The following is a 24,028-nucleotide window of genomic DNA, read 5'->3' on the forward strand; positions in this document are numbered from 1 at the left end:
TAGAGTTTATTTGATGTGCCTATAACCCTGAATGATCTTTACAAAGTAGCCAGGATAGTTCCCCGTGTGGATGAGCTCAGAACTAGGGGACACAGTTTTAAGATTAGAGGTCACCCTTTCAGGACAGCGATGAAGATAATTTCTTGCTCTCAAAGGATTCTACAATTTTGCCTACTGAGGCAAAGTTCCATTGGAAGTAGGGTCTTTGAATATTTTTAACATACAGGTAGATTCTTGCCAGGCAAGAGAATCAAAAGTTATTGGTAGTAGTTGATGTGGAAATTTGAATAAAAATATAAGCCATAATCATAGACAACAAGGTGCAGAGCTGGATGAACACAGCAGGCCAAGCAGCATCATAGGAGCCCAATGCAGCTGAAGAAAGGCTGAAGTTTCGGGCCTAGACCCTTCATCAGAAATGGGGGAGGGGAAGGGGGTTCCGAAATAAATAGGGAGAGAGGGGGAGGCGGATAGAAGATGAATAGAGGAGAGGATAGGTGGAGAGGAAACAGACAGGTCGAAGAGGCGGGGATGGAGCCAGTAAAGGTGAGTGTAGGTAGGGAGTTAGGGAGGGGATAGGTCAGTTCAGGGAGGACGGACAGGTCAAGGGGGCAGGATGAGGTTAGTAGGTAGGAGATGGGGGTGCGGCTTGAGGTGGGAGGAGGGGATACGTGGGAGGAAGAACAGGTTAGGGAGGCGGGGATGAGCTGGACTGGTTTTGGGATGCGGTAGGGGGAGGGGAGATTTCGAAGCTTGTGAAATCCACATTGATACCATTGAGCTGCAGGGTTCCCAAGCGGAATATGAGTTGCTGTTTCTGCAACCTTCGGGTGACATCGTTGTGGCACTGTAGGAAGCCCAGGATGGACATGTCATCTGAGGAATGGGAGGGGGAGTTGAAATGGTTCGCGACTGGGAGGTGCAGTTGTTTATTGCGAACCGAGCGTAGGTGTTCTGCAAAGCGGTCCCCAAGCCTCTGCTTGGTTTCCCCAATGTCGAGGAGGCCACAACGGGTACAGCGGATGCAGTATACCACATTGGCAGATGTGCAGGTGAACATCTGCTTGATGTAGAATGACTTCTTGGGGCCTGGGATGGAGGTGAGGGAGGAGGTATGGGGGCAGGTGTAGCACTTCCTGCGGTTGCAGGGAAAAGTGCCGGGTGTGGTGGGGCTGGAGAGGAGTGTGGAGCGGACAAGGGAGTCACGGAGAGAGTGGTCCCTCCGGAAAGCAGATAAGGGTGGGGAGGGAAAGATGTCTTTGGTGGTGGGGTTGGATTGCAGATGGCGGAAGTGTCGGAGGATGATGCGTTGGATCCGGAGGTTGGTGGGATGGTACGTGAGGACGAGGGGGATTCTTTTTTGGTTGTTATTGCGGGGACGGGGTGTGAGGGATGAGTTGCGGGAAATGTGGGAGACACGGTTGAGGGTGTTCTCGACCACTGAGGGGGGGAAGTTGCGGTCCTTGAAAAACGAGGACAACTGAGATGTACGGGAGTGGAATGCCTCATCCTAGGGGCAGATGCGGTGGAGGCGAAGGAATTGGGAATAGGGGATGGCATTTTTGCAGGAAGGTGGGTGGGAGGAGGTGTATTCTAGGTAGCTGTGGGCGTCGGTGGGCTTGAAATGGATATTGGTTTCTAGGTGGTTGCCTGAGATGGAGACAGAGAGGTCCAGGAAGGAGAGAGAGGTTTTAGAGATGGCCCAGTTGAACTTAAGGTTGGGGTGGAAGGTGTTGGTGAAGTGGATGAACTGTTCGAGCTCCTCATGGGAGCACGAGGCGGCGCCGATACAGTCATCAATGTAACGGAGGAAGAGATGGGTTTTAGGGCCAGTGTAGGTACGGAACAGAGATTGTTCCACGTAACCTACAAAGAGGCAGGCGTAGCTTGGGCCCATGCAGGTACCCATGGCCACCCCCTTTGTCTGTATGTGGATTTCACAAGCTTCAAAATCTCCCCTCCCCCTACCGCATCCCAAAACCAGTCCAGCTCGTCCCCGCCTCCCTAACCTGTTCTTCCTCCCACCTATCCCCTCCTCCCACCTCAAGCCGCACCCCCATCTCCTACCTACTAACCTCATCCCGCCCCCTTGACCTGTACGTCCTCCCTGGACTGACCTATCCCCTCCCTAACTCCCCACCTACACTCACCTTTACTGGCTCCATCCCCGCCTCTTCAACCTGTCTGTTTCCTCTCCACCTATCCTCTCCTCTATCCGTCTTCTATCCGCCTCCCCCTCTCTCCCTATTTATTTCAGAACCCCCTTCCCCTCCCCCATTTCTGATGAAGGGTCTCGGCCCGAAACGTCAGCCTTTCTGCTCCTATGATGCTGCTCGGCCTGCTGTGTTCATCTAGCTCTGCACCTTGTTGTCTCGGATTCTCCAGCATCTGCAGTTCCTACTATCTCTAAGCCATAGTCATGTTGTGGTGTCAACTCCAGGAGCTGAATAGCCTACTCTGCTCCTACTTTGTGTGTTTCTATACCAAGAAGCAGGATGAAACCACATGACCAGCTGTGTGTATTCCAGCAGAAGCGTGCTAGAAGGAGGATGCATACACAGTTATGGTCTAAGCTGTTTAATACACCTATGTGAGGATTTTCAAATAAACTGAATCTGCACTAATTCATTTGTGTTACTTATCAATAACAGAAAAAAACAACAGTAACAAGCTGGAGAGTCCCAACAGGCTGTCTGTGTCAGACCAGCAACCAAATCCCCAATTCCTTCCCAATGCTCTGACACCTTACTATGCCTCTGTTACTGATCATCACACAGCCTACTTCACAATACTATATGCAATATACCTTGATTTCATATATAAATTTGAAATGTTTAGTTTTAAATTTTGTCGATATATTCCATTACTCCATGTCATATGTACCTTTGCCTACTCAAGTGATGCTATGCAGTGCTACCCCATTGGCTGCCATATCTGGTAGAAAGTTACTTTCACTAGAGAAGATTGTAGATGGTCTTCACAGATGACCTAGCCCAGTATTGGGCCTCAAAGGACCAGCTGTGGACTGCTACGTCTTGGCAAGAGTACCAGCTATTTGAGATGGCTGGCTGATTGGCAACATCTTGGGTATTGGCAGAGTGACTGTGGTAGAAGGATGAATGAATGCTGTTCTCCATCAGAGGTCAGAGTGGGTGCTTTGGTTGCTGGTATGACTGATAAGTATGAAACCTGTGTGCAGCAAATAAAAATTAGGGCGACACAGTGGCTCAGTGATTAGCATCACAGCGCCAGTGACCCGGGTTCGATTCCACCCTGGAGCGACTGTCTGGGTGTAGTTTGCACATCTTGCCCGTGTGTGCATGGGTTTCCTCTTACAGTCCAAAGATGTGCTGTTTAGGTAGATTGGCCGCGCTAAGTTGCCCATTGTGTCCAGGGATATGCAGGCTAGGTGGATTAGCCTTGGGAAATGCAGCGTTACAGAGCTAGGGTAGTGGGGTGGATCTGGGTGAGACGTTCTTCGCAGGGTCAGTGTAGACTCGATGAGTCAAATGGCCTGTAGGAATCCTATGATTCTATATGTTCTTTATAGCCTATGAAGAGAGGTGCTGCTTATATTGTTTCGACTCTTCCTCTTCCATCTCCTCCTCACATTTCTCCTCTTCCTTGCTATATATTAAGGACCGACCCTTTCTTAATTTTTTATCCACTCATAGGAGATGGGTATCGGTGGCTGGGTCAGCACATATTGCCTTGTCCCTATAGAAAGTGATGATGAGCTGCCTTCCTGAACCATTGCAGTCCATCTGCAGTAGGTTGATTCACAATGCTGTAAACGGGAAGTTCCACAGAATTCTGATAAGCTTGTGCAGCATTCACCAACCCATCGTAAATCTCCACACCCGCAACACTAAGTCCTGTTGGTTCCTTCAGAACAATTCAGAAGATGCATTGTTTCAACTTTTTGGAGATCTGTTGTATCATTTTCACTACCTATATGCTGTGTTGTGTATACTGCATATACACACTGGCCTGAACAATATTGTAGCTCTGGATTGTGAGGAGGAGGATTAGGTAGGAATATATAAATGTACCATCATCTTCAATGGATTCAGTAATGGGCATCCCAATAACAAGTGGTACTGTTTCCTCTTTGGGGATCAGAACATGTAGATGTGCTTATCCCCTCTGTTTAGCTCTCATTGATTCTGATTGTCTACCAGCTCATCCTGAAAGAAAGAGAGAAGTGTACCTGCGAGTGTGTGCAATCTGTATGGTTGGTCGGGCTGTTGAGTTCAATAACTGGCAGTGTATGCAAGAGATATGGGTGTGGGGTTCAGCAATAAGAATGTGAAGATGAGTTGAAGTATATGAACGTTAGGTATGAGTCCTGATTAGAGACGCTTGTTAGATAAATAATGGGAAAATGGTGCTTAAAGACAGATGAACATTATAAATAGAGCTTTTCATCCTTTGCTATACAATAACATCAATGTAACAAAGAAAAATAAAATTTGAGGTGTTTCCCTAGGTCTGGGCTAATTCAATCCTGCTCTTCGTTACTCTCCTCCTCCATATATACTTGCGCATAATTATACACACATCACAAAACAGTTCCATACAATACCTTGCAATGCAAGATTTATTTCAGGGTGTCTCTTCAAGCTAAATTTTTAATAGGCAGTTTTCTGTAGTTATCGTGCTGGAAAAGCAAGCTGATAGCATTCTCAGCGTGTCAGAACAAGCAGCACATTTCATCAACGCAAAAAGTGACATTGTAGGGGGTATAATTGAGAAGTTCACGCATGACACAAAAATTAGGAGGATGGTAAATAGTGAGGATAGCCATAAAATTCAGGAGGATATCAACAGGCCAGTCAGGTGGCAGAGCAGAGGCAAGTGGAATTCAATCCAGAAAAGTCAGACATAAAGCACGTGGGGAGGATTAATAAGATAAAGAATTACTGTATGATTGGTAGAATCCTGAAAAGTGTTGAAGATCAGAGAGATCTTGGTATACATATGCACAGATCCCTGAAGGTGGCAGGGTAGGTGGGTAGGTGGGTAAGGTGGTATATGGAATATTTGCCTTTACTAGCTGAGGCATAGAATGTATGAGCAGGGAGATTATGCTTGAACTGTATGAAATGCTGGTTAGGCCACAATCGATATACAGTGTTCTGTTCTGATCACCACATGATAAAAAGTATGTGGTTGCACTGAAGCAAGTGTAGAACAGGTTTATCGGGATGCTGAGATAACAAGGTGTAGAGCTGGATGAACACAGCAGGCAAAGCAACCCTGGCCTGGAGGGTCTGTGGTACGAAGAAAGATTGGAAACACTGGGGTTGTTTTCCTTGAAGCAACAAATTTTCAGTGAAGGCCTAATAGAGGTGTACAACATTGTGAGGGATATGAATATGGTGGATGGCAAGCCATTTTTACATTAGTAAAGGCGTTAATAAACCAGGGGCATTAATTTAAGGTAAGAGGTAGAAGGCTAAGAGGAGAGTTGAGAATATTTTTTCACCTAAAGGGTGCCAGCAGATTGAGATACACTACCTGAAAATGTGGTTGAATCAAAAGCATTTAGAAAGCAATGTTTAGATATTCATTTGTATTGCCATGGGGTGCAGGGTTTTAGGCCAAAAGGTGGGTAAAGGGATCAGTGTAGCCAGGTCTTTGACAACTGGCATGGTCATGATGGACAGAATGGCCTCCCTCTGTGCTCTAAATGTCTGAGTAAACCTCAACATAGCTACATGCATCTGATAGAAGGCAGTACTGTTAAACCGAAAGGAATAGTATTGTTAAGTCAGAGCATTTGGGTGAGGAGGAAGAGTGAATATTGTACCAAAAGAAGACAGGAGGTTACTGCCTTAGTGGACACATGAATGCCATCAATGACACCATGTAATTTCCAAAATAGTGGGAAATTTTAAACCACAGGAAAATTTAATATGGTTTAAGGGCTTTTTTAAGTATTGACATTCAGTGGCTGTTAGTGCTGACCTTGTATCAGAATGTATCAGTCACTTGCTTGGTACATCTGTGAACAGCAAATTGGCTTACACTGTGCATTAACCTTGTAGCAAATGGGAGAAAGACAAAAATAGATGCACTGATGAAAGAAGCTTCCTGTCGTAGACTGCGAGATAGGCTTGCCAAACTTGCATGCACAGCAGGTGACATGGCACTGCTTGTAGGTAGGTCATCCAGTTATCTACCACCTCATATTCCTGAATATTTTCTTCAACTGTGAAATACAGCGATTGGGACACTTTCAAAACAATCTTTAATATTAATTTACATTATTTACAAACAGTACTGGGCCCTGGAGGTCATCGTTAAATAACCTGTTGTTCCCTGAGCTGCAGTGAAAGTTTATATGGTGTCAGCTTGATGACTCCCTTCATTAACAATATTGTTCTGCCAAATATATCGAAATTCTGGTGAAGACAATATTGTGGTTGCATTTGAATTAAGTGACTATTTTCTACGTGTTCTGGTTTAAAACACAAGAGAACCTTCAGCTCACCTAATAAAAAGATACACAGAAAGTGAAAAATCTACTTGGTGCCCCTCATTAATGTATTTTTTTTAAAGTCAGTCCCATATGCAATGAGAAAGGGCTAAATGTTCTATAAAAAAAAGCTAATTAATAATGTTGTAAATGAGCCTTTAGGGAATATTGACCATAGTATGACAGAATTATCCATTGAATTTCATACTTTAAAATTTAATCTACTACTAGGCTCTTATGCCTCATATCCAGCCTTGATTAAATGATGCAGAGGAGGAATTTGGCTGTGATGAATTAGAAATATACAATAAAAAGTTTCGAGTATATAGGCAAACACAAATATTTAAAGAAAAAACATACATTCCTTTTAGAAGAGATAGTAGGAACTGCAGATGCTGGAGAATCTGAGATAACAAGGTGTAGAGCTGGATGAACACAGCAGGCCAAGCAGCATCATAGGACCAGGAAGGCTGACGTTTCGGGCCTAGACCCTTCATCAGAAATGGGGGAGGGGAAGGGGGTTCTGAAATAAATAGGGAGAGAGGGGGAGGCAGATAGAAGATGGATAAAGGAGAAGACAGGTGGAGAGGAAACAGACCGGTCAAAGAGGCAGGGATGGAGCCAGTAAAGGTGGGGAGGTAGGGAGGAGATAGGTCAGTCCAGGGAGGATGGACAGGTCAAGGGGGTGGGATAAGGTTAGTAGGTAGGAGATGGGGGTGCGGCTTGAGGTGGGAGGAGGGAATAGGTGGGAGGAAGAACAGGTTAGGGAGGTGGGGACGAGCTGGGCTGGTTTTGGGATGTGATAGGGAAAGAGAAGATTTTTGAAGCTTGTGAAATCCACATTGATACCATTGGGCTGCAGGGTTCCCAAGCGGAATATGAGTTGCTGTTCCTGCAACCTTCAGGTGGCATCATTGTGGCACTGCAGCAGGCCCAGGATGGACATGTCGTCTGAGGAATGGGAGGGGGAGTTGAAATGGTTTGCGACTGGCAGGTGCAGTTGTTTATTGCGAAACGAGCGTAGGTGTTCTGCAAAGCAGTCCCCAAGCCTCCGTTTGGTTTCCCCGATGTAGAGGAGGCCACAACGGTTACAGCGAATGCAGTATACCACATTGGCAGATGTGCAGGTGAACATCTGCTTGATGTGGAAAGTCGTCTTGGGGCCTGGGATGGGGGTGAGGGAGGAGGTATGGGGGCAGGTGTAGCACTTCCTGCGGTTGCAGGGAAAAGTGCCGGGTGTGGTGGGGCTGGAGGGGAGTGTGGAGCGGACAAAGGAGTCATGGAGAGAGTGGTCCCTCCGGAAAGCAGATAAGGGTGGGGAGGGAAAGATGTCTTTGGTGGTGGGGTCGGATTGCAGATGGCGGAAGTGTCGGAGGATGATGCGTTGGATCCGGAGGTTGGTGGGGTGGTACGTGAGGACGAGGGGGATTCTGTTTTGGTTGTTATTGCGGGGACGGGGTGTGAGGGATGAGTTGCGGGAAATGAGGGAGACACGGTGGAGGGCGTTCTCGACCACTGAGGGGGGGAAGTTGCGGTCCTTGAAAAACGAGGACATCTGAGATGTATGGGAGTGGAATGTCTCATCCTGGGAGCAGATGCAGCGGAGGCGAAGGAATTGGGAATAGGGGATGGCATTTTTGCAGGAAGGTGGGTGGGAGGAGGTGTATTCTCGGTAGCTGTGGGAGTCGGTGGGCTTGAAATGGATATCGGTTTCTAGGTGGTTGCCCAAGATGGAGACAGAGAGGTCCAGGAAGGAGAGAGAGGTATTAGAGATGGTCCAGGTAAACTTAAGGTTGGGGTGGAAGGTGTTGGTGAAGTGGATGAACTGTTCGAGCTCCTCGTGGGAGCACGAGCGGCGCCGATACAGTCATCAATGTAACAGAGAAAGAGGTGGGGTTTAGGGCCAGTGTAGGTACAGAAGAAGGATTGTTTCACGTAACCTACAAAGAGGCAGGCATAGCTTGGGCCTTTGCGGGTACCCATGGCCAACCCCTTTGTCTGTAGGAAGTGGGAGGAATTGAAAGAGAAGTTGTTGAGGGTGAGGACGAGTTCGGCTAAGCGGATGAGGGTGTCAGTGGAGGGGGACTGGTCGGGCCTGTGGGACAGGAAGAAGCGGAGGGCCTTTAGGCCATCTGTATGGGGAATGCAGGTGTATAGGGACTGGACGTCCATGGTAAAGATGAGGTGTTGGGGACCGGGGAATTGGAAGTTCTGGAGGAGGTGGAGGGCGTGGGTGGTGTCACGGACGTAGGTAGGGAGTTCCTGGACCAAGGGGGAGAAAATGGAGTCCAGACAGTTGGAGATAAGTTCGGTGGGGCAGGAGCAGGCGGAGACAATGGGTCGACCAGGGCAGTCAGGTTTGTGGATTTTGGGAAGGAGATAGAAGCGGGCGGTGCGTGGTTGGGGAACGATGATGTTGGTGGCCATGGGTGGGAGGTCACCTGAGTTGATGAGGTTGTGGATGGTTTGGGAGATGATGGTTTGGTGCTCAGGGGTGGGGTCATGATCAAGGGGGCAGTAGGAGGAGTTGTCGGAGAGTTAGCGCCTGGCCTCAGTGATGTAGAGGTCAGTGCGCCCTACTGCAACTGCGCCTCCCTTGTCCGCGGGTTTTATGGTGAGGTTGGGATTGGAGTGGAGGGAGCGGAGGGCTGCACTTTCTGCGGGGAAGAGGTTGGAGAGGGTGAGAGGGGTGGAGAGGTTGAGGCGATTGATGTCTCGACAGCAGTTGGAGATGAAGAGGTTGAGGGAGGGTAGGAGGCCTTGGGGTGGTGTCCAGGAAGAGGGGGTGTGTTGGAGGCAGGAGAAGGGGTCAGTAGAGGGAGGGTTAGGTTCACGGTTGAAGAAGTAAACATGGAGGCAAAGGCGGCGGAAAAACTGCTCAATGTCCAAAAGTGAGCGGTATTCGTTGATGTTTGGGTGGAGGGAGACAAAGGTGAGCCCTTTACTGAGGACTGACTGTTCATCCTCAGTAAGGGGTAGGTCTGGGGGGGATGGTGAAGACCCGGCAGGGCTGGGTGCTACTATCTCCTCTGGAGCTGCTGGCTCTAGAGGCGGTGGGCGGAGCGACGTCGGCGTCGGCTGTGGGCGGAGTTGTGTCGGCGTAGGCTGTGGGCGGGGTTGCGTCGGTTCCTTTTAGAACAAGACTCATAACTAACAAGGTAAGATAATGACAGTATTATATCAAAGGAATAGGTTTTTAGAATTGCCAAAGATTTATAAGTCTAAGGATTGTGAGAATTTTAGGTATCCTTGGTGCTGTTTCTGAAATAACTTCCTGCACCCTTCATTGAACCAGGGTTGATCCCCTGGCTTGGTTGCATTGACTTTGTTTGGGAGTGAACAGAGTAAGTGTTATAATAGACATCACATCAGTGCACTGTTCCCCACCCGCCTCCCTTCCCCCAGCATGGTTTAGATGAGCAATAGAAATAAATGATGCCAGGCAGAGCAGCACCAGCTGTTGTAGGGTAAATGGTCATGAGGACTATGGGATGTCCCTAAATCCCTGCCCCACAGCTAAATGACATTCCTCTACTGCTGTACCTCTTCATTAGGATCAAATCCAAAACTGTGTGCAGTTTCTTGCCAGAACCAAAATGTGTCACGATATGCTAGCCAGTTTACTTCACATCATCAATGGAAGTGAGTATGAACTTGTATTAAGTACTTCTGTAAAAAAATTGTGTCTAATCAGTACTTGAATGCTAATACTGCAGTTACTTGTTTAGCACCTCTCGGCAAGTTCAAATTATGGTAATAAGCAATTAGGGCCAAAATTATTTGCTAAAATCAGGCTTTCAGACATTCTAATGTTATAAATTCTGTATCTATTTAATATATGTTTTCAACCTTTAACTGGACTCTAATAGAATTCATCATCGTATTCTGATTTATAAGATATACAATTGTGATACAATTTGAGCCTAAAAAAACTGTGGGTTGCAATGCTAATGGATATGACAGGATTGCTGACAAAGTGATCTCTAAAGATGATTTGGTAGAGAATAAGAAGCTAGTGGGAGGACAGTTGACTTGCTTGGAGCAAGCACGCATCTGTACATTTGTAAGAACAGTTTAAACCTCCACAACCCCATAGTGTGCAACGTTCTGGTACCTGCTAATCTTTTAGTGTAGTACCCAATTCTCCCTTCTCTCCACTGTTGCCAATCTGCCTAAAGCCTGCCACTTGGAGAAGCATGTATTATGTCCGTTCAACCTCCTGCTAGCATTTGTACAATACACAGCAGGTCCCATTGAGAGTGGAAAGGCAGGAACTCAAAGCATTGAGCGACCTTGTGCCTGGTTAAATCCAGGCTGTTACCGATCACTGACTGGGAACTATCTGTAAACCGGCCTATTTAAGATAATGCTTCATCAGCTACTTGCTGAGGTAGTCAAGTAAATCTATCTCCCTTTGTTTATTTTACATTGATTATCCCTGTGATGCACCACAATTTACTTTTGTTAAATAAAATATAAAAATAGAATTAAAGCAAGCATCATATTTTCCATCAAGTATTATTTAATGAGCCAATATTAAAGCAGCCTTGACCAATGTCTTAAAGGCTGTTAGATTTATCACTCCTCACAGGCTATACATTCTAGAAAACACATTCAGTAATTCTTAAAGAGGTCCTTGAGATGAACCCTTCATAGTGAGGTCTGCCAAGAACTGTAATAGTATTAAGCTGCATGCAGTTTTCAGTAATAGTGTCCATATAATTATCAAATTTTACTTGTGGATCCTACTAATTGCTCTGAAGTTTAATACGATCTTTTTTCTGCTTAGGCAAGTTTGAACGGAGCAAAACCAAGTGTAAAAATGATGAAATAGTTTTTACAATGTTCTCTTGATGTGAGTGTAGGAATTTTTAAAAAAAAATTATGGATTTTAATATTGCTAAACTTTGCTTTTAGTCTTTTATGGAGATGCTGAAATAAAGGAAAGCCTAGCAGATGGTACCACCTCATTACACTCTGACAGCCAGGTACAACATATAGTCACCCCATATGGTGGTGGTTTAGAGTGATGGAAAACAAATAAATTAATGTTAGAAAATTTCAGAAAAAGCTCTATGAAATTCCTCATTGACTCAGAATCAAGCAAGTTCTAGGATGGTATATTGTCTGCCCTGAAACCTCCAGCAGTTAAACATGAGTTGGCTGATCAACGCAATGAACAAACTAGAAGAAAATCATAGGCAGCAGTAACGTTTTTTTTTCCCTTTTTACTTTGAACACTTCCCATTAGTATCTATAAAAGTATTGAAGATTGGAAAGTGTTTTTTTGATTGGGTGGTGATTTTGGAGGTGGTTGGGCATGTGATGATAATTCCAGTATAACTTCCAAATTCTGTTGACAATTGCAAGCTGTAACCTTCTGTAAGCAGCAATGTTGTATCATTTGCAATATCTCATGCATGAGAGCCTTGAGTACCTACAGAGCACTGTACATGCTGTAACTTCATCCAGATGACAACAAATTTCATCAATGTTTCTTTGGGCATCTAATTTGTAAGTATTGTATCATAAGTTACACTTTGATTATAAAATTCGACAGAACATATTTGAAATATGCAGTATCTAGTTCCTTCATTATTTCAAAGATTTCAATCATATCTCCTTGACGTCCGTGCTTTTGCAAAGTATAAAACTCCAGACCTCTCCTGATACCCAAGTGCTCTCAAACCAGTATCGATAAAGTGAACCTTCCCTTAGCCTTTTACAGGTATGTTTTCCAATACTTCCATTTTGCTATTTTCAGTTGTTTCTTCTGATGTTTTATTTTTAGTTCAGCTATTTTTCACATCATCCAAGACACTATAATATCTAAAATTTCAGACATTCCTTATCCACTTTTATTTTCTGGTAAGAGCCATTGCAAAAGTAGGAATTAATGTGGAAAATGGGCACTGGAAACAGATAACTTTAGTAGAAGTAGGCAACAGGAATAAAACTGAGAAGATCATACCCCAAAGTAATTGAAACCCAGTTATTATGTAGTGTCAAAATTATCCCCAATATCTATTATGCTTCAGTAATAATATAATAGATTGGTGACCGGTGATTTTATTGCATTTCTGTTGCTATGAAGGACATCATAACAGAATTTACAGGCAATGTTACTCCATACATCTGACTTTAATCAAAGATTAATGATTATGAAATGATCACTGCGAGGTATTGAGCAATAATTTAGAGCTAGTTAAAAGAAATTACCTTCAGTTTGTACTGTCTGAAACATATGTCAGCATCCCTATCTACTTGGTATTTTAGTAGATTAGTATACTTATAACATTATAGAATGAAATATTATGTTAGCATATTAACAAATGTGTCATTCAAGTATTTCTTCCTTTTTTCTGTTCAAAATAAAATATGGACCGTAATAGAAAAATGGTGTGTAGCGGTGTTCCCCTTCTGTGTAAAGACGTGTCTTTTAACTTGCTTATTAATAGTAGTTGTCTTAAAGGTGTACTATGTTGTTACTATTTCAATGAAATTGTATCATGACCCATTATAACCTCAAAGATATATTTTTCAGTCCTCGTGGGAAAAAATGTGTTCTCACCTCTTCAGTTTCTTTCACCAGTTTCACCACAGCCCAGGCAAGGTGCAATTACAAATGTGCATTTTTCTGTTGCTTTTGTCATTTTCCATGTTAGTTAGTCCAAAACATTGGTTAAGCTAAATTAGAGAAAGGTCCAATGTCTTGCGGAAGTAACATCTAGATTTTGTACTCTGTCCAATTGCAACATAAGAATCCAGTTTGCCTTTTTATCTATCTGCACTTTCATATTTAATGTGTTATGCATCTATTTAAAGACAAAAGTTTACATTCCTCTATTCTACACAAAATATTTTTTGAGACTCTAACTAAGTGGTCACACTGGAGACCATAAAAATGGAAAAACAGTACTTTTTTTAACCAAGCTTCAACATTTTACAGTGCAATAATCATTAATAATAACAGTTTTAGAAATATGAATGTAAACTCTTGCAGAGTTCTTGAACTATTATGATATTTTTTTAAAAAAACTGTTCTATTATTGCATGCATTGTCCAAACAAGTATACTGATAACTTTTTGAAAATAGGATCAGGTTAATATTTCAATTTGCAATGCTCATAATTTAAAAATACAAGTTGTACATTTTTAAGCAAAGGAAATTTTATAATTATTTGTGCATAAATGTGTTTGTTTATTAATTATAATTTTGAGCTCCAATGGTTTAATGTTCCTCATTGCTGTGCTCCAAAAGCAGTTCTTAGTATCACTGTAAAGACAGTTAATTTTTTTCAGGCATACCAAGAGAAGTGCTTCTATTATTTTGTTACTTATCCCACTCACATTCGTGTACCCTAACGATCCTATCATACCATTTGAAAATTCTGTCTATCATTGTGTACATTTCACATGCTATAGAGCATTGAGTTCACAGGGCTATCATTCTGTTTAAATAAATTGGTGAGACATTTTAATAAATGGTTTTTCATGTGAAATATCCTGTAAAATAAGGTAAAATGTGAATTATGTAAATTAAGACATTAGGCTGAATACAGCTGCAAATAACCTAATTATTTTCCAATGAAGTTGCATGATATTAAATCAATACCAAACACTTCATAAATATTTAATTTGGACTTGTCAGGGACCAGAGCATACTCCCTCAAAGTATATTAAGAATATAGTCGAAACGCTAACTTTATCTTATTTTAAAACTAGGTATAAGGCATTGCGTTCCAGATGCAATTTGATTGGTGAACTTTACGTTAATCAAAACACACTTTATTTTTACATTACAGTTAAAACACAAACAAAATAAAAACTAAGAATTGGCTTAACTGTAACTCCATTGCAATGCTTAAAAAAAAAGATATATTCACTACTACTAATTAACTGTTCCAATATAGTAACATCCCATAAACAGATGCTTGGCAAAGGCAAAGTCAGTCAAATAGATAGTTCCACATGCAATTCTTGCAGCAAAAAGAGAACCTAAGCTTTTAGCTGTAACAGAGAGAGGAATAAGAGCTTCCACATCCAGCTTCAAGATGCCAGCAACTGCTGAAAGCTAAAACTAAAAATCCTGGTTCTATGAGAGATTGACTCAACCCATTAAGGCTGCTTCTATTGTTCCAACTTCAAAAAAAAAGGCCTTTCAAGCTGTTTACTCTATTGGCTTTGAGCAGACTGCTTATCACCACTTTCTCAAACACCCGGCACCTTTCCCTGCAACCGCAGGAAGTGCTACACCTGCCCGTATAACTCCCACCTCACCTCCATCTAAGGAACAAAAAGAAACTTCCACATCAGACAGAGGTTCACCTGCATATCCACCAATGTGGTTGACTGCATCAGCTGCTCCCGTTGTGGCCTCCTCTACATCGGTGAGACCAAGCGGAGGCTTGGAGACCGCTTTGTAGAGCACCTGCGCTCTGTTCACGACAAACGACAACACCTTCCAGTCGTGAACCATTTCAACTCCCCCCTTCCACTCCCTGGGTGACATGTCCATCCTGGGCCTCCTCCAGTGTCACAATGATGCCACCCAGAAACTGGAGGAGCAGCACCTCATATTCAGCCTTGGGAGCCTACAACCCAGTGATCCCAATGTGGACTTTACCAGTTTCAAAATCTCCCCACCCTGGCCTCATCCCATGACCAACACTCCCTCCCATCCCCACCTCCTTGACCTGACACAACCTGTTCATCTTCTCTCCCATCTATCCGCTCCTCCCACCTCACTGACCAATCCCCACCACTGCCTACCTGCACTCACCTATCACCATCGCACCTACCTTTCCCAGCCCCACCCCTCCTCTCTCTATTTATTTCAGAGCTCTCTTCTCCCTCCCCCATTTCGGAAGAAGGGTCCCAACCCGAAACATCAACTTTCCTGCTCCTCTGATGCTGCTCTGGCCCGTTGTGTTCCTCCAGCTCCACACTGTGTTATCTCTGACTCCAGCATCAGCAGTTCTTATTATTTCTCAAACTTTTTTTCTTTCTTTTAGAAAAAAGGACAAAATACATCTCTTAAAGCCATAGTATCATCACCAACTAAATAAAAGAAAGAGTGACCACTTTAGATTTAGCTTTCGAGGCTTGATAATTGGAATCTCAAATTTCAACTTTTTCCACGTTACTTGGGATTGCTACAATGTGGGTTGATCACCTTTCTCTGCCTTTATTAAAACCTGCTATTGTTTAGATTTGGTGGGTAGTTTTACAATTGGATTCCATTGTTCCTCATTCACACAAATGTTATTGAGCTCAAATGTGACTCTACCTACAGCAGGGTGGAGGGATGGGTAAAAGCCCATGGCAGCGATGGCCTGAAGATTCATGCTTATGGCACAAGGTAGGCTTAAAAGAACCTGTTTAACAAAACTGCACCCACTATTGGAATCAGTTAAAATCTGCAGCAACAATTTTTTTCTAATTTTCCTGAGGCAGACTTCCCAGGAGAGGAATCCCGCTAGGAATCTGGGAAAATTATTCCATTGACTCTTCTGCTAGACAATCTTTGATCTACAGCTGGAAAACTGGCCTTCATTGTAAAGCCTTCATTCAACTTTATGAAGGGTCATCGATCTGAAACATTCACACACACATTCCATTTCTCTCTACGTAAGCTGTCTAATCATCAGATTTTCTGTTTTTAAATCAAAGTATTTGGTTTGCTGCTAAACAAAAATGTCAAATTAGGAATAATTGCATCAAATTTTATCAAAAATCAGTAAGTGTCAATTTTGGGAAGGTGGTTGTTTTGACTTCCATTGCCAGCACTATTTGTGTAAAACCGACTCCAGTTTCTCCTGAGATAACAAGGTGTACAGCTGGATGAACACAGCAGGTCAGGCAGTATCAGAGGAGCAGGAAAACTGATGTTTCAGGTCTGAAGGGTCCGGACCTGAAATGTCAGCTTTCCTGCTCCTGTGATGCTGCTTAGCCTGCTGCGTTCATCCTGCTCTACACAAGAAGGGTTCAGATCTGAAACGTCAGCTTTCCTGCTCCTCTGATGCTGCTTGGCTGCTGTGTTCATCCAGCTCTACACCTTGTTATCTCAGATTCTCCAGCATCTGCAGTTCCTACTATCTCTGATCCAGTTTCTCCTGTCAGTTTATCAGGGTAAACTTGCCTGCGTAAGCTTTTTGAATAATTTTTGACAGATTTGAGAGATTTGCACCTCACATTCTAGACTTCATCAAAACCATGCACTTCCATCTTCACAAGGTTGTCTTCCTCTCCAGTACTGCTGCCTTACTCATGCTTTTGAGGTGGAATAATAACTTGCTTGACAAATCCACAAATTGAGTAATGGTAATATTTATTGTCTGTAGCTCAACTGCACTTCTGAAGAAAATTTATTCTTTTCTGTTATTTGACCACATCCAGTGAAGGGTAGTGGCTGAGATCCCAAACAACTTTTTGTTCTCATTGAAAGAATAGAGTTATCTGACTTGGAAAACACATAATGAATGCAAATACATTTTTTTGAAAGGAACTTGACAACTGACCACCAATTAGGATGTAGGCAGTAGTGTTTCTGGTTGCTAGCAGGAGACAGCTGAAAGAGAGTGAACATGTAATAAACCAGAATGGCAGCTGCCAGAATTGAGCAAATTAGATACCTTTGTAGTGATCTGTAATGGAAGGTAACAGGAATTGTGACCTTTTAAAACTGACAGAAATATTGCTTCCTTGCCTTTTAGAGCCTTTATTGGGCAACTACTTCTTGTTAGAAGTTTTTCTTATGTATGTTACTTGGAAGACAAAAATGACAAAATTTATAATCTGTGTGGCAGTTAAGAATTTTGCTGAAGAACTGTATTTTTAAGCATATTAACAGGACAGTGACTAGACCCAAATTACTACTTGTTTGTAGATGAACCTTTGTATCATTTTTACAGCTGGCTATACATTGGAATTTCCTGGTTAAATGGAGGATTTAACTTCCATTCATTCGGTTATGAGAACTTCATACTCATTGGAAGGGTCTAGGCCCGAAATGTCAGCCTTCCTGCTCCTCTGATGCTGCTTGGCCTGCTGTGTTCATCCAGGTCTACACCTTGTACACTCATTGGAGACTTTTATTTCTAGTTTGTACCACAGTGACAGATTCCTACAGAGTCCTCCATCTTGGTTGAGAGTATTAATAATTGGCCAATCAAACAATCAATATATCAGGCTTCCATTGGTTCAAAATTTTTTTTTTTCGTTTCTACAATAATCCAGTGAGCCTGGACTACATGACCCTGAATCTACTCTCCTGTACTTGCAATGGAATAGCACAGCACAAGCTTCAGGTCTGCAAATTAGAGTTTCTTTTTTTCTGGGATTCCACTACAGTTCAGTTTCTGACGGTTATTTATATCTCCCCATAAAATATCTGTCAGTACATTCTCCATTAAGCTCATTAACACACATCTAAATGAGGAACAATGGAGCATTCAGCTGTAAAACCAGACTAACTTAAATGGTTGTTGGTATGACCAGTATTATAGTGACACCATGGGAAAATGATATTACAACACAAAATCCGAGAAGTTATGCTCCCAGTGAACTCGGGAAATTTACAGTTTGATGAGTAATGCATTCCTGTTGCTAGTAACAATTTAGACTGATAAAAGTGAGGAACTTTTGAATTTGAGGCTGATAAAAGCTTTAATTACAAATTAATGGATTTGGGTAAAAGCTTTAGATTCTTTACTTTGCCGATCATAGAGATTAATGTACTGCATGTAAATAAATTATAGTGGAAGGGTTGGCAGCAACAAAGAGGGAGGGATTTTCTTTTCAGTCTTCTGGTTGCTCTGTCTAATTCCAAAGACTTTTAAAAGTAAGTTTGTGGATGACTTAAATAGTTAATAGTGAAGAAGATGATCTTAAGTGACAGGAAGAACTAGACAGGTTGGTCAAATGAGCAGCTGAGTGGCAGATGGAAGTTCTCCCTTGAAAGTGTGAGGTAATGCACCTTGGATGAAATAATAAGATATGGCAGTACTCAATGACCAGCAGGGCATTAGGAAGCTCAGAGAAATAGACAGGTCTTGGGGTTCTTTTCCACAAATCCTTGAAGATGGCAGTACAGTTTAATAGGGTAGTTAAGTAGGATTATGGAACAGTTGCTTTTATCAGTCATGTCATGGATTATAAAAGCAGGGAGGTTATGTTGGCACTGTACAGGACTTTGGTTTGGCCACAACTGGAGTGTTATGCACAGTTCTGGTCACAACACTTCAGTAAGGATGTGATTACACGGGAGAGGGTGCAGAAGAGATTCACCAGAATGCTGCCTGGATTGGAAAGTCTGTGCTATGAGGAAAGATTGGATATACTGGAGTTGTGTTCCTTGTAGCAACAAATGTTGAAAAGGGACCTGTTAGGTGCATATGCTTGTGAGGGACATAGATATAGTGGATAGGAAGACATTTTTCCATTATTACAGGTGTCATTAAACAAGAGGCATTGATTTAAGTAAGAGGTAGAAGGCTAATAGATTTGAGAATGTTTTCTCACCCAGAGGATGATGGGAGGCTGGAACCTGAAAGGGCAAATGAGTCAATAATAATCATAATGTTGAGGCAGCATTTATTTATTTTGCATTGTCATGGTCAGGTAGTTCTTGCAACAGTGCAGACTGGAATTACCATTATGAACAATCAAAAATCCAGACTCGGCTGATGCTGGGGGAACTGTTAGGGAAATGGAAAATTCTGATGAGCAATTATCCTGTGTCTAGAACCCTCCAAAAAAGCCCCTTAAAGCCATAGATTTTGGAGGGTCTTGATTTACTTCAGCTGAATAGTCACCCATGAAAAGTTAGAGGATTGAAAACCTAATGTAACTTCTGGATAACTGTTGAGGTGAACCTTTAACTCACAATGAACCTTGTCTCACTACACACCTGCCCAACCCTTGAGAACTGCACGGACCTGACACTCACTGCGATGTGTGACTATCACTGGTGTTCCCCACACATTTAATCCAAGTGGAACTACTGGACCCAATACTTGCCTCACTTAGCTCCCACAACCACTCACCCTTCCCCTCCACTTCTCACTGCTTCCAAACTCTCTTGATAGCCTACTCACTGACCTGACCCCACACCTACGCTAAGCATTCACCAACTTACCTGGCATCCTTCCCACATCACCACCCTCATCTAACTGCCACCTTGACTCTTCATTCACCTACCGCCCTATTTCCTCGCCCATCTCCCACCATACATCTCTCACTTTCCTTGTATATACAGTGAGATACTCCCATCAAGCAGGAACACATGAATGCAAGAGCAGAGAATCCTTGCAGAATGGCAGTTGGTGATAATATTTCTGAAATATCCTTGTTATCTCTCCTTTGTTCTCCATGAACAGCAGGACAGTGACAACGTTTGACTTAACAAAATTCTTCAGTGAATCTTTTCGAAGAGAAAGTACTTGAATTTGAATACTTCTTGCTCTACGCATTTTTACCTGTGCAAGATAATTGGCTTGCAATTCTGTGCATAGCAATAGAGTCTCGTTTAAAAAGACTCCAATTTCAAAATTGAACCTTTCAGTAACCTTTTTAAGGAAAACACTCCAGGTTAATACAAAATTTTTTTTTTGTTCTAAAAATGAAACAAATTCCTTTTCCCACAAGCTTTACATAGATCTCACAATCGGTACATTTATTGAATCATTTATTGCCATGTGTATTCAATGTAAAAATACAGTGAAAAGTGTGAACCTTCGTACATACATGGCACCATTCACGTTAACTTGAAATAAGCTAAGAAAAAAAAATAACTTGAGAGTTCAACTTGCCTTTCCACTGCTGAATTCCCACTCTGAGCTTTCCAGCCCTCGCCATGCCTCCTCCAGAGTCCCGTTCCGAGCTTTCGCCCTCACCATGCCTCCGCCAGAGTCCTGCTCCGAGCTTTCCAGCCCTCGCCATGCCTCCTCCAGAGTCCCGTTCCGAGCTTTCGCCCTCGCCATGCCTCCGCCAGAGTCCCGCTCTTGATCTGCCCCATCGTTCTGGCTCACACTCGATCCGCCATCACTGCAGAACACAATCTATGCGTTCAGCTCCCGCCACATGGTTGCCAGTTGCGACCCAGCGCCTTCTCAACTCCTTGGGTAGGTAATTAAAAGGGATGGGGGTGGGGGATAGAATTTCTACAGAGGGAGGGAGGAGGAGGGAGGGCATAAAAAGGACAAAGAAAGAGAAAGACAACTGGCAGGCAGAGTAGAGCTCCAAATGGAGCGACTTACCCTGCTGCCATCTTGCAGGACATAGCAATAGAGAGGAATGGTCAGGGATATCCAGCAGTGAAATAGCAGGGAAATATAATGGATTGTTATCCTTATCATTACATTATTACTTTTCTTCAAATGCAACAGTCTTGTCTATATATCCATCAGTATGTTGAGATCATATTCCACACCTACTTGATCCCAATAATTATGAATCCATAGTAATTTGCATGATCCTATATGTCAAACCTGTTACTGTTAATTCCTCCATGAGCTCAGATATGTGTACTCTGTAACTGCATAACATTTTTATTGCCATTGTGTGCCTATTAAGGGACACTAGATGATTCAACAGCCTTTTGTGATAGTTTTGTTGCATTTTAGTTGAAGTTCCATAGAGCTGTAATAATCGGGCCTGAATAAATCTCTGCAATCCCTAAAGTTTTGTGAACAAGAAAGAAAAAATTATTTTCGTTAATGCATTTACTGTGTACTAAAAGCAAATTTAAACCTCTCTCCAAATTAAACCTGATTCAGTCTACAACAATCCTCGCATAGAAGATAGAAAACCTCTCACTGGAGCAGTAATGGAATGCCCTTGTGATTTGGGTTAAGGTATGTTACTGAAGGAGCTTAGCTCAGCACCTGACCATTTTTATATCTGACCTATCCAACATTCCTCAGATAATGTTACACAGCAAAGACACACATCTGGGCATAAACTGACAATGTAGCATTGCTGGGATTTTCACTTGCTGATGAAGCAGCTTCCCTAAGTGAGATAATTGGCTGGAAGTCCCAAAAGATTTGATTGCACCATCATTCAGCATAGTGCCCTTCAACTGGCGTAACTGTAAAACTTTGACCAGTGATGAAACTGGTAGGAAATAGGATTATAGAGAAAATGGTTATGACTGCGACTGGAAGAATACACCATCATTCCAGTTTCACTACTCCACATCACAATGTAAAGATACTTTCCCTGTTAAAGGTGACAAATTAAATACCTTATCTATATCAGATTAAAAGGAATAAAAAATTATCAAAGTTTTTGCTAGAAAAACTCGGCAAGCCTGGCAGCATCTGTGGAGAGAAATCAGAGTTAACATTTCAGGTTGAGTGACCCGTCCTCAGAACTGAGGAGCTTTTCCAGCAATTTCTATTTTTGTTTCTGATTTCCAGCATCTGCAGTTCTTTCAGTATTTTTTTGAAAACCATCTATCATCTGTATGTTTTAATAAACATAATTGTGGATTTAATCAAACAAAATGTATTCAATAATGTTATACTAGTACGTAATCCTTAAAAATTCACTGAATGTTCAAATATTTATCCCTCTAAATATCCCAAATCTCACTCTTCAGGAAGGTGGAAATAAAAACAGATTTCTCTGCAAAGATTTAATTTCTGGAAAAATACCACTTTGGCCAATGGATTATTCTTGAAGGCAAAAAGATAAAGTCATTCATTGTGCATTTGTTCCTTTTGAAGTCTTGCATACACAATTTTCTCAGAAAATATGGTCTTTTAGTTTTCTTTTCAAAAGCACAAAGAGCTATCACCCTGAATTGATGCAAAGGGTTTTCAGAAATAGGAGAAATCAGCTGAGCAGCTTCTTCATAACAGGCTTTCCTCCAACTCATATAACAAGGTGTAGAGCTGGATGAACACAGCAGGCCAAGCAGCATCAGAGGAGCAGGAAAGCTGACGTTTTGGGTCTAGACCCTTCTTCAGAAATGGGGGAGGGGAAGGGGATTCTGAAATAAATAGGGAGAGACCTTGCCTCCAACTGAACCAAGTTAAAAAGAAAAACCTTTTACAAGCTCGTAACTGTTCAAAACAATTCTACCAGTATCTACAGTATAGCAAGGAATTACCACTAGTCATGTAATTTCTAGAAAGTCTTGTTTAAAAAGACTCCAGTTTCAAACGTGAACCTTCAGTGACCTTTCCAAGGAAACGACTCCAGGTTAATCCACAGATGTTTTTTGTTCTAAAAATGAAATAAATTATGTTTTCCCACAATCTTTCAAAATTCAATGCCTTCAAGCAATATTAAATATCAAGTTTATTCCTAAAAGTCCTGAATGAAGAGCTGGGAAATATTGACCACGTTTTATGGAAGATTATGTAAAGCTTTCATATTTTGTCATGGTAAATTAGTAACATAATATTTCTTAACGATCTGGAGCAGTTCAAGAGGAGGAGAGAGAAAATGTTATGTTTGTTGAAAAAGTATAAGAATGAGATGTAAAGTAGGGAAAATAACAGAAATTAAAGGACTTTGCAACCATTGTTTCCTGTCATGCAAATATCTGTGCATGACACATAGAGAATCTATTATCTCTTTTATAATACAAATTTGCACAAAATTCAATATATATAATCATTAGAGATACAATTAATCTTTCCACACAAAAAAGCAATTCTAAACCATTTCAAAAATGCAAATTGTGTCTTGTCTGTTTGGAACGGTATTGTGAAATAGGAGATTCATACACTTAAGATCACTTGTGTAGTTTGGGTAAAACCTGTATTTTCCTCCTCGTGCAAGTATCCCTTTAAGACCAAGAGAAACTAGGGAATATTCTGAAAGCAGGTTAATTGAATTTCTGCTTATAAGAACTAGGAGCAGGAGTAGACAACTTAGCCCCTCAAGCCATCCATTGAGGATGATCACAGCTACAACTCTAATTTCTTGCCCACTCTCCATAACCCTTCAACTCATTGCTAATTTAAAAGCTGTCTCTCTCCTCTTTAATTTTCTAAATATTCTGGCATCCACCACACTCTGGGGTAATGGTTCTCCTCATCTCTGTTTTAAATCTGCTACCACTTATCCTAAAACTATGAACAGAGGCAGCCATGCAAAGATTGGAATACATGACCCTCGCCTGCATACAGCCAAAACTGTGGATATGATATGTGGATGACACATTTGTCATCATTAAACGCACTAAGTTAGAAGAGATCCACCACCCCATCAACAATGTATTCACCAGGATCAAATTCACAAGAAAAGAGGAAAACAACAATCAACTTCCGTTCCTAGACATCAGGGTAGAACGAATGACAAGTGCGGAATTCCAAACCACGGTATACAGGAATTTCCACAACAATCACCATAATGTCCACAAACAAAGCTGTGTTAGGGCACTATTTAAATGAGCCCCAACCCACTGCAACACATCAGAACTTTGCAAGAAGGAGGAATAGCCCCCATACAAGGTCTTCGCTATCAATAGATACGTCACCAACTTCAGATGCCTACTAGATAGACAACACTAAGAGGACACAATATGACCTA

General features: G+C 42.2%; 1 protein-coding gene across 1 annotated transcript in view; it reads left to right on the forward strand.

Annotated features, from left to right (window-relative positions):
- Positions 1-20,420: 20,420 nt before the first annotated feature.
- Positions 20,421-24,028, forward strand: part of unc5a (unc-5 netrin receptor A) — a 264,346-nt gene continuing 260,738 nt past the window's right edge. The window contains exon 1 of the mRNA XM_048603964.1: positions 20,421-20,604. Coding sequence (XP_048459921.1) covers positions 20,421-20,604 — 184 coding nt within the window. The remainder of the gene's footprint in view (positions 20,605-24,028) is intronic.

The sequence above is a fragment of the Rhincodon typus genome, chromosome 12 (assembly GCF_021869965.1).
Source record: "Rhincodon typus isolate 14 chromosome 12, sRhiTyp1.1, whole genome shotgun sequence".
In the NCBI taxonomy this organism is placed as follows: domain Eukaryota; kingdom Metazoa; phylum Chordata; class Chondrichthyes; order Orectolobiformes; family Rhincodontidae; genus Rhincodon; species Rhincodon typus.